Source organism: Centroberyx gerrardi, chromosome 13, assembly GCF_048128805.1.
Source record: "Centroberyx gerrardi isolate f3 chromosome 13, fCenGer3.hap1.cur.20231027, whole genome shotgun sequence".
In the NCBI taxonomy this organism is placed as follows: Eukaryota; Metazoa; Chordata; class Actinopteri; order Beryciformes; family Berycidae; genus Centroberyx; species Centroberyx gerrardi.
This window is the reverse complement of record NC_136009.1, coordinates 7,272,466-7,290,464: the sequence shown is the minus strand read 5'-3', so window position 1 is coordinate 7,290,464 and position 17,999 is coordinate 7,272,466. Positions and strand designations below refer to the sequence as shown.

The following is a 17,999-nucleotide window of genomic DNA, read 5'->3' as shown; positions in this document are numbered from 1 at the left end:
GGGAACCCTTCTTGAATCTTGTTGGGAAATAATCTAGATGCATGCATTTAAAGCCTCAGTCTGGAAGGTAGTGCTGCATAGTTTTGTTCTGTTTGCTTTAGCAAGTAAGTACTCCTGTGTGTATGGCTCTTTCTCCTCTTCCTCCTCTGTCTCTCACGCTTTCCTCAGAAGAAAGACAAGCTTCACATTGTTTCTTGCCTCTCTCTCCGTCTAGCTGGTCCGTTCAGCGGTCTGGGCGAGGTCATCCACAGGGAGAGCGTTCCCATGCACACCTTCGCCAAGTACCTCTTCTCTGCGCTGCTGCCACACGATGCGGACCTGGCGTATAAAGTGGCACTCCGCGCCATGAGGTCAGCTTGCTTATTCACTTCAATAACCATCAATATACCATTGTTAAATCAATTGTGATATCTTGGTATGATTACTGTAAGCAAATGAGACCGTGGTGGAGATGATTGGTAGCCTCTATCTCACACCAGTGGTATTCTTACTGCTAGTGTTTCTCAAACTGAAGACTACATTTCCCATAAGCCTTTCCTTGGCTTTACCGAAGAGAATAACATGTTGCCGTTGCCAGCAACTCTGCAAGCTTTTAGCTCAACAATGATGCAAGCGCTAACTGACGTTGCCTGTCTCATGCCAGGCTGCCGGTGCTGGAGTCGTCGGCGGGCTCCGGGGACGTGGGCCACCCCCACCACGGCATCTCCATCGTTCCCAGCAGATACCCGCGCTGGTTCACACTGGGACACCTGGAGTCGCAGCAGTGCGAGCTGGCCTCTACCATGCTCACCGCTGCTAAAGGTAATACACATACACACATTTGCATTCACTCGTATCAATTCACCATACAACTAGAAACGATCAAAAGACAATTTTGCAGATGCACACACACACATAAGCATCTAAATTGAGACAAATACACACATAAACAGACACCTACTTCGTATGTCCTCTGGGGATGAGGTTCAGCTAAAATTTATGCAATTTTTACCAGATAACTTTAACATTTTGAATGCATTTGTTAGACAGAAACCATATTTGTCCTCTAGAAAATAGCTGTTGGTTAAACAGTATTGCTAGAAAGTGTGAATTTTGATGAGATCCTTACTTTGCGCTCTCTCTTGCTCTTCAGGTGACATGCTAAGGTTGCGCACAGTGCTGGAGGCAATCCAGAAAAACATCCACTCCTCCTCCCTCATCTTCAAACTGGCCCAGGACGCCTTTAAGATCGCCACACCCGCAGACAGCCCTCCTGATATAACCCTGCTCAACGTGGCACTGGAGCTAGGACTGCAGGTACTGTGTGTATGTGTGTGAGAGAGAGAGTGAGAGGTTATGTAAGCATGCCCGAGTCGATTTCATACAGTATAACCGCAATTTTCATAAACCACCGAACCACAAAGAATCACGGCACCCTAAATCACGGTTACCAAGCAAAACATGGCAACCGTTTTCTTGAACTTGTAATTTTCGCAAGTCCCCACAACCTCAGTACAAATTAACAGAGAAAACATCACACAGTGCCTCGCTGTTGTTGAGAAGAAGAAACCACATAATTAAGCCTTTTCGGTCACAGTAAACAGAAAAACTCTTCAGATTATGGAGGCAACAGAGTCGTCGAGGGTTCACCCACCTCTTTTTCTTGAAGTGTCAGCTGAATGCCTATCAGCCCGATTGCTATTAAAACCCCCTAAAATGCAAGGATCACAGTATACACACAGAAAGTCAGTATGTCATCTGTATAATTCTGACACATCCCATGTTACCTTGTTTGTGAAAGGCAGAGGTAAGCGAGAAAAAGTAACTTTCTAGCTGATTCCAAAGTTGCTAATTAAAACACCGAGGATTTCTCCAGATGCGAGCGTCGGTTCTCATTTACATTTTGCAAAGTGTCACATCTGCTTTTGTTGTGCACACTCACCTCCTCTGCTACCACCACTGCTAAACCCCTTCCTCTGCATGTGTTGTGTGTAGGTAATGAGGATGACTCTGTCCACTCTGAACTGGAGAAGGAGAGAAATGGTTCGCTGGCTGGTGACCTGTGCCACTGAAGTCGGTACGTAACACCTTTTCTGTACTCTCATACCACCAAGTCAAAATTGGGAAATGATGCTTCCTAGGTGTTTTGTATGGCATCGAAGTCAGTCTGTGTCATTTCAGAATGAAGCACAAATCTCTTCTCTTCTCTTCTCATGTACATCTTGTCCCCAATGAATGCTAAACCCTCCTCTCTCCTCTCTCCTCCCGTCCTCAGGTCTGCGGGCGCTGGTCAGTATTTTGCAGAGCTGGTACACCCTCTTCACGCCGACCGAGGCCACCAGCATCGTGGCGGCCACCGTCATGTCCCACAACACCATCCTGCGCCTCAGCCTGGACTACCCGCAGCGCGAGGAGCTGGCCAGCTGCGCCCGCACGCTGGCGCTGCAGTGCGCCATGAAGGACCCGCAGAACTGCGCGCTGTCGGCCCTCACGCTCTGCGAGAAGGACCACATCGCCTTCGAGACGGCCTACCAGATCGTGATCGACGCGGCGTCCACGGGCATGACCTACTCCCAGCTGTTCACCATAGCGCGGTACATGGAGCACCGGGGGTACCCGCTGCGGTCGTTCAAGCTGGCCTCGCTCGCCATGACCCACCTCAACCTGGCGTACAACCAGGACACGCACCCGGCCATCAACGACGTGCTCTGGGCCTGCGCGCTCAGCCACTCCCTGGGCAAAAACGAGCTGGCGGCCATCATCCCGCTGGTGGTGAAGAGCGTGCACTGCGCCACGGTGCTGTCCGACATCCTGCGGCGGTGCACCATGACGGCGCCGGGCCTCGCCGGCATCCCCGGCAGGCGGAACTCTGGGAAGCTGATGTCGACGGACAAGGCGCCGCTGCGGCAGCTGCTGGACGCCACGATCTCGGCGTACATCAACACCACGCACTCTCGGCTGACGCACATCAGCCCGCGGCACTACGGGGAGTTCATAGAGTTCCTGAGCAAAGCGCGGGAGACGTTCCTCCTGGCGCAGGACGGGCACATTCAGTTCGCCCAGTTCATAGACAACCTGAAACAGATCTACAAGGGCAAGAAGAAACTCATGATGCTGGTCAGGGAGCGCTTTGGCTGACCGCTTACCCCCTCACCCCCCCTCCCCTCCCCCCCTCCCTCACAGGGACCTTCTTCTAGGGAACTAGTTTGACTTATTTGTTTCTATTTAAGGTTTTTTGGATTTCTCGTATTTTTACTTCTCCACGTCGAGCCATTTGTCGACTGAGTCTTACGTTTTTTTGTCCCATTTTCGTTGTTTTGTTTCTCGAATGTGAACCGGGAAGCGTTCACAGTACATTGCTCTACTTTAAGACTGCAAAAAGGGGGGGGAAATGGCTTAATATTTCAAAGAAACAACAAAAACAAAGCATTTTTTTTTCTTACCCCCCTCCGACTAATGTTGAATCTAGTATAAAAAGTCAAAAGATTGTGATGTGGAAAAAAAAAAAAGGAGAAACTTTTGAGGTGGCACATATATAAAAACCAAATGATTTTGTTGTATGGGGTACTTACTTTGAGCCACGGGATGCTTTCAGCTGGGGTGGAGAAGAAGTGGTGTTCAAGGAGGAAGAAACATGTCATTCCAAAAAAAAAAGAAAACAGAGGTCGAAAAACACACACAGTGTTACCGTCATACCTCGACTGTATTATTCGTCAGCTTTAATGTCTCTATCAGAAACGGCCTCTTGTTTCATTCAGGGCATCGTAGAGTAGAGGAGGCGGAATACCGAACTACACGTGTGTGTGTGTGTGTGTGTGGTCTCTCTGTAGAAGTCCAACAGACGACACAGGTTTATAGACGAAGAACCGCGTCGCTTCACAGAGTGCATGTCTTCAAGTGCAGGAGCCTGAGAGCAACATTCTTCAGGCTCAGGGTAGAGTAGCCGAGGCTATACGTGCACATACATGTCGATATATATATCTGTATGTCCTATAAGCTTATTAACACTGACATAATACGACTGTGATGAGCGGTGGGGCTCGCAGTATTCCCATCTCCGGAGATACCACTGCACTGCTGTCTAGCTTCTTGTGGCCAAAACCTGCTATCAAAAATCTATCTATCTAAAAACTTCTAAGACTCCCAACGATTCAGTTTCCACCCGCTAGATCACGATTTTAGTCGATAAGCAATATTAGCCAAGTCTCTTGCTTACCTTTTCGTTTGCCTGGCAGCGTTCATTTCTTCTTATATTCTGTCAGGAACTTGTTGATTTCAGCGACGCAACTCCTGTTAGCTGTGAATGCTAATGGTTCTCACGATTACGGACTGTGAAGATGAGTGGCCTTGTCTTACGCTACAGATTACAAATAGAAAAAAAAAAATACTGTATATTTTATGGATCAACACGATTTAACCATGCATACTTTGAGACCACATGCCTTGGCACGGGATGTATTTTTAGGTTTTTCGTTTTTATGGAGGGTGTTCATGCGTGTGTCCTTCGTTTTCTTACCCAGTGGCAAAGTGTTTTTTTTTTTTTTTCTGATAATGGCAGTATACAGTACAGCAAGAGCTTGAATCTTTTAGCGGTAGGACTAAATGTCATCGTACAAGCACTTCACACATATACCTCCTCAGTACGTTCCTGCCTGCTTCAGCATTTATTTATTGATCGCTTAGAGACTTTCGTACGACTGAGTAGGAAGCGCAGAAAAAAAAAAACGGAACCGGATTCTATTTAAGACGCAACGGAGTTGGCAGTTCAGTTTCGGCGGCAAGAACAGAAAAAAAGAAAGTTCTCGGGAACAGGGGGGAAACCATTTTCACGTCTGCTTTTTTTTTTTAACATTCCACGAGAGCTACCTTCACCCAGCCTGGGGTAGTCGCTCCCGACTCCGGGCCTTTTTGTTTTTTGAATCGGAAGAAACGCGGATAGAAGAATGAAAAAAGGAAAAAAGCGAGCAAAAGAAAGAAGAGAAAAGAGAGGCTAAACTCAGTTCTCAGGGAAATCACTTAAAGAAACAAAACAAAAAGTAGTAGCATTAAGCATTTAAGATATTGTAAATATTAAAGTGTCAATTCAGAAAATTGTAAAGTTATAATTATTTATGATCAGTATGTTATTTTTTTTTTCTTTGTATTGTTTTTTTTGTTGTTTTTTTTGGGCGGGGGGGGGGGTGTACTTGAATTGTTTTCCGGGCGGGGAATGTGACGACGTTTTTTGTAAGAGCAAAGACTTCAAGGCATTTCTCAGGTGCTCCTGTGTACATTTCTTTCAGTTTTGTTTTTTGCTATTATAACTATTATGATTTGTATGTTCGTTTTTTGTGATTTTTAGTTTTGCAAAAAAAAAAAAAAAAAGATGTTTTCTAAAAGGAAGCATGTTATTTGGAGTCGAGGAAAATACGGAAGGCATTCATTTTGTAAACGGATACAAAACCTGACTATGCAGAACCACTTGATGGTCGTGTCACCTCTTAAAGATTCCCCCCTTCCCCCACGCAAACACAGACCTAGAAGGGAGGAACTAAAGAGAGGGGACGGAAACCACTATTTAAGAGGAGGGGGAACAGACGAAGACGAGACGCAAGCATGCTTGTATTCGGACAATGCGCAGTAGCCAGCCTGCATACGCTGCAACATTTAGCGAAAAATTTAGCGAAAAGTTTGTAAACGGTGGAAGATGCCTTTTTTTTTGGACCGATCAATGTACAAAGTTTGTTTTTTGCTTTACTTCTTTCAGTTATTTTTTAAATCAGGACTCAAGCCTTTAGTGTCTTCTCAAAGTCGAGAAAAAGTGTTGCGTCATGTTGCGGCAACGCAAATGACAGAGAACAACAATAAGCAAAAGGTCAGAAAATTGGAAACGGCGACGGCGTGCCACGTGCGAACAAAAGAGACTCGTGTTTGCGTCCCCCGTTCAGTTCGCAAAACCCCCCACTCCACCGCTTTCTCTCAACTTCCCTTTAGCCCACACAGCCGGCCGGGTTCGCCTTTTCTATCCGGTCATTTCTCTTTTCCTCACGTTCTGTCGTCCATCGCCTCTTTCCCTCTCACCTAGGAGGATTTTTAGTTTTTTACGCGATGCATCGGCTTCTGTTTTGTCCGAACTTATCGCACTCCGGTATCATCGGTGCCCTGCAGGAACCTTGTATCTCCCAAAACGACGCACGGAAAAACTGGTTTTCTCCGTGACGTCCATGTATTTTTTTGACGTTTTGCAACGGTGTCGAAGGTTTGGCTCGATCCCAGTGTCGCGAAACGTTTTCCTCGCCTGGGTAGATGAGGTTTGTTAGTTCGGAGTTGCAAGGTTTTCGCAGGATGAGATGAGACAAAATTGGGGTTTTTTCATATACGAGAGGCATTGTTTTACCCGCTGCTTAAGTTGGAAGGTACAGCCGGCTGCCTGGATGCGATGCGTTGTACAGCATTATGTTCAACTGACAGCATTACAGCAACAAACTCCTCCCTCTGACTTCTTTCTCTTTTTCTCTCTCTCTGTTGTATCAACCAGTTCCTCAGTTTTTTCCTTGTTTTTCTTTTAGAAAGAGACAGTAATATTTGCTGGTAGAGATTGTTCACTAGTTCACCTACTGTTTCCCATTCTGTTCTATTTCTCCATTTTTTTTTTATTCTTTCTAACTTAAGGGAAAATTGAAAGTGTTTGTTGCCTCTTTGTGCTACTGATTATAAAAAAAAGGTATTTCCAGTATTTGTTGCCACAGAAGTATGATAGCTCATCATCAACACTTGTTTTTTTTTTTTTTTATTTGTAATTTTTTGTGCGACTTCTTGAGCTACTGTCTATAAAGCGAGAATTTATTACTATTTATGTAACGCTACTACCATTTTATATTGATTTGTGTTGGAATCTCAGTGCTTTTCTATGAATAAAGTGTGAAACACGTTACACCTGCTTCTGTTTTAATACTTACTAGTACTAATACTAATATTAATAATTTCTATACTTGCTTTAATACTTTAATACAGTGGTTTTCAATGTGTAGTATGGCATATCTCCAGAAGGCATATGAGTGAAATGATCTATTAGGTTTATTAGGCCTGCTAATATGTATGCTAACATTTTAACACAATGTATATGTATAGTGGTTGGTATGAGCTAGATTTGCATCATCTCAAAAGCATGGTAGTGCACTAAATACTGGACTGCCCTCTTCAATTCAGACCACAGGTTTTCAATAGGGTTCATGTCCGGAGACTGTGATAGCCATTGCAAAACATTTATTTTGTGTTAACGCAACCATTTCTGTGATGATTTGGATGTATGTTTGGGGTCATTGTCTGGTAGAAAGGTCAAAGTCTCAACCTCCTGGCAGAGGCAACCAGGTTTTGGGCTAAAATATCCAGATACTTAGTGGAATTCATTATGCCATCGATCTTAACAAGAGCCTCTGGACCACTAGCAGCAAAACAGATTGAAAAAGAGCTTGTTGACATGGAGGAGGCATCTAACTGTTGATTTTGAAACTTGATGACCTCACGATTCCACTAAACTGTGCAGCTGTGAATCTGTGATCCTTGGGTTCTTCTTTGCCTCCCTCACCATCTTCCTCACTGTTCATGGGGACAGTATGCATATGCGTCCTCTTCCTGGTGAATTTGCAACTGTTCCAGATTTCTTGTTGATTATTGCTATTGACTGTGCTTAGTGGTATTTCCGTTACCTGATTTGTATAGGTGAACAACTATCAGTCTCCTCTGAGTTGAAAGCTCTTTGGTTTTCCACAAAGTGATGGATGACAAAGGGATTTTACATGTATGCAACCTCATATTTTTACCCCAGTGATACAGGAAATTATGAAAGGCAGCAATACAGTTTCTGGAGACAGATCAATTTAAAAAAAAAAAAAAATAGAATTTCAGACGCCACTTTCTTTGGTTTTATTTTAAATATTCTTTATGGGTTCCAGTAATTTTGAACCCTATGTTTTTGAGATGAATACTATTACTCAAAAAAATTATAATTTTAATTAGAGTGAAAGTAAGTAGTTTCCCCAAAGGTTTGAGCAGAAAAATGTAATCAATATGAGTAGCCTATTGTTTATTTCATACAATCATTTTGCTCATTTTTATGAAGGGTGACAATAATTCTGAAGTTGACTGTATATGTCTATGCAACATGCAATTCCTGTATGATAATTTCTTAATTTTACAATGCATCAATTCACAGTAAATGAAAAAAAAATTGACTGACATGGACTGATTGCAATGCAACACTAAATGTATTTGTTGCAGTGGGATTTCAGTCCCTCTCTGTTTCCTCGGCTGCACAGCAGCAGCAGCAGCAGAGTGTTTTAAACAGCCGGCGGAAGAAGCGTCGGACACTGTTCTTCTTCTCAGGACCTTCAGTAGGGAGGCTCAGAAGAACCAGAGGAGCTTCAGTTGGGACGGTCAGAGGAACCAGAGGAGCTTCAGTAGGCAGGCTCAGAGGAACCAGAGGAGCTTCAGTAGGCAGGCTCAGAGGAACCAGAGGAGCTTCAGTAGGGAGGGTCAGAGGAACCAGAGGAGCTTCAGTAGGGAGGGTCAGAGGAACCAGAGGAGCTTCAGCAGGGAGGGTCAGAGGAACCAGAGGAGCTTCAGTAGGGAGGGTCACAGGAACCAGAGGAGCTTCAGTAGGGAGGCTCAGAGGAACCAGAGGACCTTCAGTAGGGAGGGTCACAGGAACCAGAGGAGCTTCAGCATCGAGGCTCAGAGGAACCAGAGGACCTTCAGTAGGGAGGGTCAGAGGAACCAGAGGAGCTTCAGTAGGGAGGGTCAGAGGAACCAGAGGAGCTTCAGCAGGGAGGGTCAGAGGAACCAGAGGAGCTTCAGTAGGGAGGGTCAGAGGAACCAGAGGAGCTTCAGTAGGGAGGCTCAGAGGAACCAGAGGAGCTTCAGCATCGAGGCTCAGAGGAACCACAGGACCTTCAGCAGGGAGGGTCAGAGGAACCAGAGGAGCTTCAGTAGGGAGGGTCAGAGGAACTACAGGAGCTTCAGTAGGCAGGCTCAGAGGAATCAGAGGAGCTTCAGCAGGGAGGCTCAGAGGAATCAGAGGAGCTTCAGCAGGGAGGGTCAGAGGAACCAGAGGAGCTTCAGCATCGAGGCTCAGAGGAACCACAGGACCTTCAGTAGGGAGGGTCAGAGGAACCAGAGGAGCTTCAGCATCGAGGCTCAGAGGAACCACAGGACCTTCAGTAGGGAGGCTCAGAGGAACCAGAGGAGCTTCAGTAGGGAGGGTCAGAGGAACCAGAGGAGCTTCAGTAGGGAGGCTCAGAGGAACCAGAGGAGCTTCAGTAGGGAGGGTCACAGGAACCAGAGGAGCTGAAGCAACAGCAGAGTCCATTTCTGGGCTTGGTGTTGTGTCCTCCTCCAGGACGGGCTCCTCGCTCAAATCTCCATCAAGGGGGGTGGAGTTCACGGCTCCATCCACTACAGCTGGCTGAGTGGAATCACCTGGTTCCACCTAAAGAGGGAGAGAAGCCATTTGAATTTTAGAAAATAAAAAATGTTTTCTTTTTTACTATACAGTATCTTATCCAGTTACTCGATCATACATCTGCACAGGTCTTCTTACCTCTTTGGTGTTCAGCACGTGTTTCTGGGGCTCGAACATCACACAGATTTCCCCCACTGTGACGTCAACGATCCTGGTCAGCAACTCCGGCCCAAAGCGGTTCAGCTCCTCCACCAGGAGGTCTGGTGTGTATTTCTCCCTGAGCTTCTCCTGGATGGAAAGGACCTTCTCGTCCCGGATGGAGCGGGAGAAGGCGGCCTGACGGTCCATGGAGGTCAGAGAAGCGGAGAGCTTGTCCTGAACGGCCTGTGTGACTCCGACAGCCAGGTCGCTGAGCTGCAGTGGGGGCATGACGGACGAGAGGCTCGCCGGATGAATCCAGAAGCCCTGCAGCACTTTGGGCACAACCAACATCACCACCTCCTGGGGACCCAGGAGGCTGGAGCCGGGCTGCTGCTTCTCCATCAGGCTCCTGATGGCTTTGTCAGCCAGACGGATGATCTGAGGGTCTCTGACAATGAGAGGTGCTCAAAATGAGTTGAAATACACATTTTCTGAAAAGACAAAATTTCCCCACAGGAATCATTCAAGTTTCATCTAATCTTATTAATGTGACTTACTGAAAACAAGGACTGTCTGCCTCTGGTGAGTTGAGCACCATTCGGGCTTCAAACTCAAGAACCAGCATTTTCATGCTGATGTTCACCTCCCACACCTGAAACAAGAAATGGGATGCACCATTCAGATCTGACACATTTACAGGATCAGTCTAGCGTTATGTGATTTACTCCAAACTAAGCATTTTCATGATAATGGTCTTACCAGCGTGAGGAGAGGCTGGACACTTTCATCGAAACCCTCGAGATCAAACCTCCACAATCTTCAAATAGAAAGAAAACAAGGGTCATCTTAACTGTTGCTCTATTTTCTTCTCATAAGTAACAGACTAGCTTAACATGAGCAGAGTTGATGATAGGTTCAGTGGTGGACTGTCTGTATGTGTCTCAGTAAGTCTCACCGCTCCCTGAGAGATTTCTTGCCCCGCTCCACCAGCCAGTCAGTCATGTCCTCAGCTGTCAGCTCAGATGGGATCTGTTTTTGTTGCTGAAGCCTCAGAAACTGCACCATCATTTTTTTCTACAAGACAATAGAAAACATCAGATGTTCTCAGGTATAATCATAGGAGACACTTAACCAGAATTTATCAGGTATTTTATTTTGTGCGGGCCTGAAACAAAAGTGGTTCTTACTTGTACTTGATAGTACTTCATCTCCCAGCAGAGCTGTACAGTGTCTGTGTACACCGGTACATTGAACAATACCTTTGAAGGAAATGCGATAATGTCACTCAAAAGCCTCTTATGCTACATTTTACATTACAGGTCAAAATCTTTACAATTTAACTGCAATAAACAATGCTCACATACTTTGATGGGTCTATAGATGACCCTGTCTCCTTCAATCCAGTCCATGGATGTTTTGTTACTGGATGACAAATCAACAGTGCAGAAAAAACGACACAAACAAACCAACTACCAAACGATCACAACTACAGAATAGATGTAAAAGCACTCAAACACAGTTGATTCTGGCACAAATGACGGTGTTCAGGGAAACTGTTTCTGTGGAAAGGAATGGGCTTATTGTTGAGTCACTGACAGTAGAATTCAGCTTATGACACACAGATCCTGGTTGGTTCTGTTTGGTTCCAGAGATGAGCAGGGAAAATAAATGTCTGGGCAAATATGATGATCAAGATCGATCAAGAAGTTGCCTTTACATTGTTGATTTAATCACACAGGAAAGTCTTTTTGCAAGTCAACACTTGAATAGATGTTAACCTTGTGTTTTGACTTGGTTATTTAGTATTGGGAGTGTTGCGTACATTGCCCCAAAAAACTGCCAGGTGTATTAGCACCTTTAGAACTGTCATACGCACACTGTGTAACATTTTGGTCAACATTGTAGGATTACACAGCCCAAGTAGATGGATAAACACTCTCACATTGTCTACATGGTAGCTTCTAATGCTATGATATTATGCTGCAAGTCTCACTTCAATTCCTGTTGACCGACACGTTGCCCTGTCATCATCTTCTCCAAAATGTTGCTTGTTGTATCACAACCTTTAGGTCCAAGATACACAAGCAACATTTTGAAGCTGTGGAGAAGGGAAGTATTGCTTACAACAGGGATGGGACTGGCAAGTGGGAAAAAATCAGTGTAGAAACCACACTGGCTATAAGGAATAGGAGAATAATGAAAAAATACTTGTATACTTTACATTGCCTCACAACACTTCCCGTGTATCATGGCCTATATTTCCTCCCCCTAACACATTACACTGAGTAGATGTTCTCATTCATTAAAAAGTAACTTTTACTTTGAGTATATTTTAAATGAGCTACTTTTCATTTTAACTGAGTAGGTTATTTACACCAGTGATTTTCCTTCTGCTTAAGTCAAATCTCAGCAGTGTAACAGAACATCTTGAGTAGGATATTTTGGTACTCTGTCCACTCTGCACTCTTGAAGCTGCAGTCAAATGAAGTATTCTTCTTCAAGAGCCTTCAATGTTTATTGTAAAAAAAAATGTGTTCAACTACTCGTTACTAGCTAAGCAAGGCTTCAAACTCGAGCCAATGTAATCCACTTGCACTATAGTCAAACTATGAATCAGCAATTAATGTACCAAGTTGTGAAATCAGCTATATTTGTTTATTTGTTTATTTGTTTATTTGTTAGGATCCCCATTAGCTTTGCCCTAAAGCACAGCTAGTCTTCCTGGGGTCCACATTTAAAAACATACATTAAACATTACAGTCAACACAAATGGCAAACATAAACATAAGACATATATTTAAAAAAGAACAAAACAAAACAAAACCAAACCAAACCAAACCAAAACAAACCAAACCAAACCAAAACAAAAACAAACCAAACCAAACCAAAACAAACCAAAACCAAACCAAACCAAACCAAACCAAAACAAAACAAAACAAAACAAAACAAAACAAAACAAAAAAATAAATAAATAAATTAAAAAAATAAATAAATAAAAAAAAAAACATTAATCTGTATTAGTAAAACTTACACTGATGACTCTCTCAACAGTTACCGGCAAACACTACAAATCTGCATATGCATAGCATCCTACAAATATGATGTTCCTAGGTGTTTCCTTATTTGCTTTTTAAACATTGATTTCTGTGTTAATTTAGTCAGGAACAGTGGTAAAGTATTCCATGTTTTCATTGCTCTATATACTACTGTGCGTTTAAGGAAATTAGTGTTTGCCTTGGGAAGTGAAAACCGGCCTTCTGTTGCCTGTCTGGTGGCATATGTATATGACTCTAAATTGTGTTTTAATTGACTGTACTGATATGATGGAGTTTTTGATTGAAAAACTTTCCATGTTGAGAATAGAAGCGCAGCGATCAGCCTGTCTTCAACTCTTAGCCAGTTGAGACGGAAGTGCATTCTATTGATGTTGGTGCCGTACGGACACTGGAGAGCAAGGCGTGCCGCCTTGTTCTGTACTCTCTATACTCTCTCTACTATATCTCACTGATAGTGGAGAAATCAGGCTTGATGATGATGCATTCTGAAGATGTTTGCCTTTGATGTATTGAGTTCATCTGATCTGATTTCCGCAGGGTAGGCTATAGCTCGGTTCTCACCATTGGCACCAATATAAAAAAAGACAACTTTCTGTCGCCCATAACTCTGTCTGTGATGCAATTTTGTGTTTCAACATAATGTCTAACACAATACAGGTGTTGTCACTGACATATCTTTCTGTTTCTGCTGTCAGACGACTGTGCAAGTGACTGTGATCGAGGGTCACAAAATGCTACCTGGCTAACCAAGGCTAACGCTAATTTCTGTACTGTTAGCATTTTGTGACCCGATCAAAACAGCCTTATTTTGATCTTGACCACCATGCATTTTTCACATTTCCAGTGGGTTTTGAAAGGGTTTCATAAGCACCAAGGGTCATAGAGTTTATTCAACCCATAGAGTAGCATATAATCTTAAATTACAACGTGAAATTCAGCAAAATTGGAGTTACAAGGTTTTCACATGATCACAACAATATGTTTGTGTGTTAGAGAGATGAGTGAGACTATATACAGTATATACAGTCAACTCCAGAAATATTGGCACCCTTCATGAAAATGAAGAATGATGCATCTTCTTGCACAATACGTCTTTGTATTCCTTCAAGCTTGTGTGACAAAATCCTGCATTTTCACCCATACAGCCACCCAGCACCGGCGCCAAACCAACCGTGTAGAGAATGATATAGCTCCATCAATCTTCCACTCATTTGTCTCTAATCAGAATATTTTTCATCCCTCTATCCCTCCTTCACCACTTCATTCTCATTCATTAGAGATTTCTGCAGAGCCATATAACTAGACAATCAGGCCGTCAAGAAGTGCTAAGTGTGCTCGTGAGGCAGTGTGTGTGTGTGTGAGGAAAAGTTTGTGTGTGAGTGTGTTCATTACAGTATGTGTGTGTGTGTGTGTGTGTGAGTAAATCTAGATTGATTGGCTCATGGTAAATGAGCTGATTTATATTAATTATCCAGACAGATAGATGGAGAAGTGATTGCTATATGCTCTCTCTCTTTCTCTCTCTCTCTCACACACACACACACACACGCACACACACACGCACACACACACACACACACACACACACTCATATGGCCTGTGGATGGAATTTGAATTGGATTCTGGGAGTAGCCCCTGATTCAAGCATACATAAGTACACACATGCACACACACACACACACACACACAAACACACTGACACAATTCAGCCAGCTAGCATGGAGCTTTCACCAATTACTCTCATGTCTCCAGTCTACATGTCACTCCGGCTAAATCAACTGTTACACAGGCAAATGCACACACACACACACACACACACACACAACACACAAAACACACACACAGATCCCTTCTCTTGGGTGAATGAACTAAGGCTGTTCCCTGTCCCAAACAAAGCGACGCAGCCCATCTGTGATGAGTTCCCCGCCACACACACACACACTGTGCGCACACAGTTTGTTTGTAGAGACGGCTCCGTGGAGTATTGCGCCTGGTGTTAACACAACCCCGACATGCTGGTCCTGCTAGTGTTAACATGCTGGAACAGATTGGTCCTCTGTGTGTGTGTGTGTGTGTGTGTGTGTGTGTGTGTGTGTGTTTTCTGTGGCTCAGTGTCCTGGGATGTGTGTGTGTGTGTGTGTGTGTGTGTGTGTGTGTGTGCATGTACATTTAGTCACTAAAAGTCACTTCCCAAAGCGTCAGACTTCAGCATATTAGCACAGTAACAGTACAGTATAAGCAGATTAGTTCTTTCCTGAGTGGAAGATTTAGTGGCATTTCCTCTGGACCATTTGCAAACTGAAACGTGAGAATCCATGATATTTAGTTGATTTATCCACTAATCACATTTCAAAGGCTTCACTTCACACTACACAATCGATTGTAGGCATTAAATTGTAGTGAGCGTACTAGGCAGCTCCCAAGTGTGAGTGTGTGTTGTGTGTCAACCTCACTCCCCACAGGCTGAGGAAATAGTAGTGGTGGCAGTACTAGCAGTAGTAGTAGTAGTAGTAGTAATAATAATAGTAGTAGTAGTAGTCTTTAAATATTCTAATACACCAACTTATGGTGATACAGCCACATATGTGTCTTATAGACAGGAGAAACAGCATGAATAACATTCCAGGAGGTTATGGTGGACAGATATTGGACAGTCATCCTTCTAAATACATATGTATATATATTTGGCAGAAACCCAGTCTATGTGACATCAATAATTGGAGGAAAACCTGCGGAAGATGGCGTCCTGGTTTTCTCTTAACGATGAAACCGGTGACATAATTAAAGACAGAAGCAGCTCCCAGGCTGGAGCTGAGAGACTGAGGTCACCTGCAGAGGGACACTGTGATGATGAGATGTCCAAGGAGAAGAAGAAGAAGAGGAGGAGGAGGAAGATAGGAAGGCAAGGCTGAGACTCACTTGGTAATTTCATGTTTTCTTGCTCACATACAAAAATATACGTTCCTATGTGCGGGGACAATGGCGCTAATGAGAAGAAAACCAAGTAACAACAGTAGGCATCCAGGAAGAGATCCAACAGTGGTGAGAAGACAACATCAAGTCCCACCAAAATGACATGGAGAGAGACAGGCTCAGTCAAGCTGCCTAAAAACTAAGAAGGCAACAAAAAATAACAACTAAACCCATTCAACCAGTGATGGATGCAGTCCTCTATCATCCAGTGATGGTTGCTGCACCCTATAAACCAGTGATGGATGCAGTCCTCTATCACCCAGTGATGGTTGCTGCACCCTATCAACCAGTGATGGATGCAGTCCTCTATCACCCAGTGATGGTTGCTGCACCCTATCAACCAGTGGTGGATGCTGCGCTCTATCCACCAGCAATGGATCCTGCACTCTATCAACCAGTAATAGATGCTACGCTCTATCCAGCAGCAATGGATGCTGCACTTTATCATCCAGCAATGAGTGCTGCACTCTATCAGCCACTGATGAATGCTGCATTATCAGCCAATGAGGGATGCTGCCTGCACTCTACAAACCATTGATGGATTCTGTGCTCTATCAACCAGTGTTGGGAGTTTGCTGTCTATTAGCCAATAATGAGTGCAGCACACAATCAACCAGTTTGTATGCTGCGCTCTATCAACCAGCGATAGATTTGTGCTCTATCAGCCAATGATGGATGCTATGCTCTATCAAGCAGTGAGGGATTTTGCATTCTATCATCCAGTGATGCATTGCTCTATCAGTAAGTGATGGATGGTGGAATATTGTGTTCTAATCAGTGATGGATGCTGCGTTTCATCAGACAGCAATGCACGCTGCCCTCTAAGATTTAAATGAGTTAAAAGTACAGACGATCCATTCTTTAAATGTCGATGAGCTTGTCAAAATGTTCTGCGAATAGAGATTGAAATCTTTTAGCTTTGTTCCGGCATTGTGCTTGTGACATGACTGGAGAGATGGGATGTGACATAATACAATACAGATCAACAGTGAAACTGCAGCCTCATCTTTTCATCATCCATTCAGCATGACACAGCTAGCAAGGAGATGAGTTTCTCTTCCTGTTTGTCCTGTTGGACACAAACTCCAGTGGGCAGCCTGTGTTTTCAGACCAGCCAGTCAATCGCTGCATGACCTCCAGTCAATCATTAGATGATTTTGGGGAAAAGAGGGAACAAACTGGGGAAAATATTGTACTCAAGTTCATCAACCATCCAATCGTACTGATCCTTGCATGGTTACAAGCTAAATTGCCATGAATTCAAACATTGCTCAGCAGCCCTCCTCTGTTTTCACATGCTCATTTAGTTTCCATTGTGACTTTTGCATGTGTCACATAGATGTTGAAGGGTTGCATGCGGTAGACCTAGCTTCCTTATTCAAGTCAAGGACAATTTGTGAACAAACTAGTGGGTAGTAATACTTTTAGAATTTGTGAGCTATATGAATTTAATACATAAGGGGATTGATATTGGTGAGTTGGGTTTGAAAGCGTTGTCTATAGAGGGTTTTAGAGGCTTTGCAATTGTGTCATGAAACTCCTAGCAACCTGGTGCCATCATGGAGGTCCAGTGGAGAATTGACTGTGTTGCAATATTGGCTAAATATATAACTACCAGGCTAGAGAAAGAGAAGTACGGAACGTGAATAGTCTGATATGGTAGGTTTGTAGCCAACTTTAGGTTAGTGTGACAGAGGGCACTGTCTTATCTTTAGCCCTAGCCCCTTTGGTACTAGTCTTGATTTGGGGAAAGCTTGAGAAGAGTAATGCTAGCTTCTACTAGATACGTTAGCTAGCGCGCAAATCATGTGTTTACAACAAGACAGTGATGATTAGCTGGCTAGATACTATTATAAACACATGATTGGTTCCCAGTCAAAACCAGCACAGAAATTCTGTTGAGACGTCTGAGTTGTATAATTAGAAATGCAATCTGCCATTCACAGCCATGTTGCCCAAGAGTGACCTCCATTATGGCTGGCAGACAATGCGTTAAGTCACATGAAATCTGACCAATAACACTAAAGCTAATACATGTAGCATTTAGTGTTTCTCAAAATTAAGACCACATTTCCCATAAACGCTGTTGCTTCCAGTCACAAAAAGGATGCTGCTTGGAGTCGCTCTGTTTGTTTTGAAGAGCAAGAGCATGAGCCAATAACAGCCCTTAATAACAGCAATATGCATTCAGACAAGGTAAGCTAGTGAAGTTGAAATGATGCAGTTAGAATAGTGGAACTGGAATAAAGTTGTGTATTACTTGCAAAGTAAAAATTCCTCTTTTCCTCTTTTGTGCCATAAAGCAATTTCCCTTTGTGCTGCAAAGCAATCCAGCAGATTTCTGTCAAAATCCAACATGTTGGCACACAATTTAAAACGCATCGTAGAGGTAGAGGCTGCAAAACTTTTCA

The 17,999-nt window shown here is 43.7% G+C and overlaps 1 protein-coding gene across 1 annotated transcript in view; it reads left to right on the top strand.

Annotated features, from left to right (window-relative positions):
• zswim5 (zinc finger, SWIM-type containing 5) overlaps positions 1 to 5,092 on the top strand; it is a 58,337-nt gene extending 53,245 nt beyond the window's left edge. The window contains exons 12-16 of the mRNA XM_071918548.2: positions 215 to 350; positions 644 to 801; positions 1,133 to 1,296; positions 1,975 to 2,056; positions 2,255 to 5,092. Coding sequence (XP_071774649.1) covers positions 215 to 350; positions 644 to 801; positions 1,133 to 1,296; positions 1,975 to 2,056; positions 2,255 to 3,117 — 1,403 coding nt within the window. The 3' untranslated portion in view covers positions 3,118 to 5,092. The remainder of the gene's footprint in view (positions 1 to 214; positions 351 to 643; positions 802 to 1,132; positions 1,297 to 1,974; positions 2,057 to 2,254) is intronic.
• The last annotated feature ends 12,907 nt before the right edge of the window (positions 5,093 to 17,999 follow it).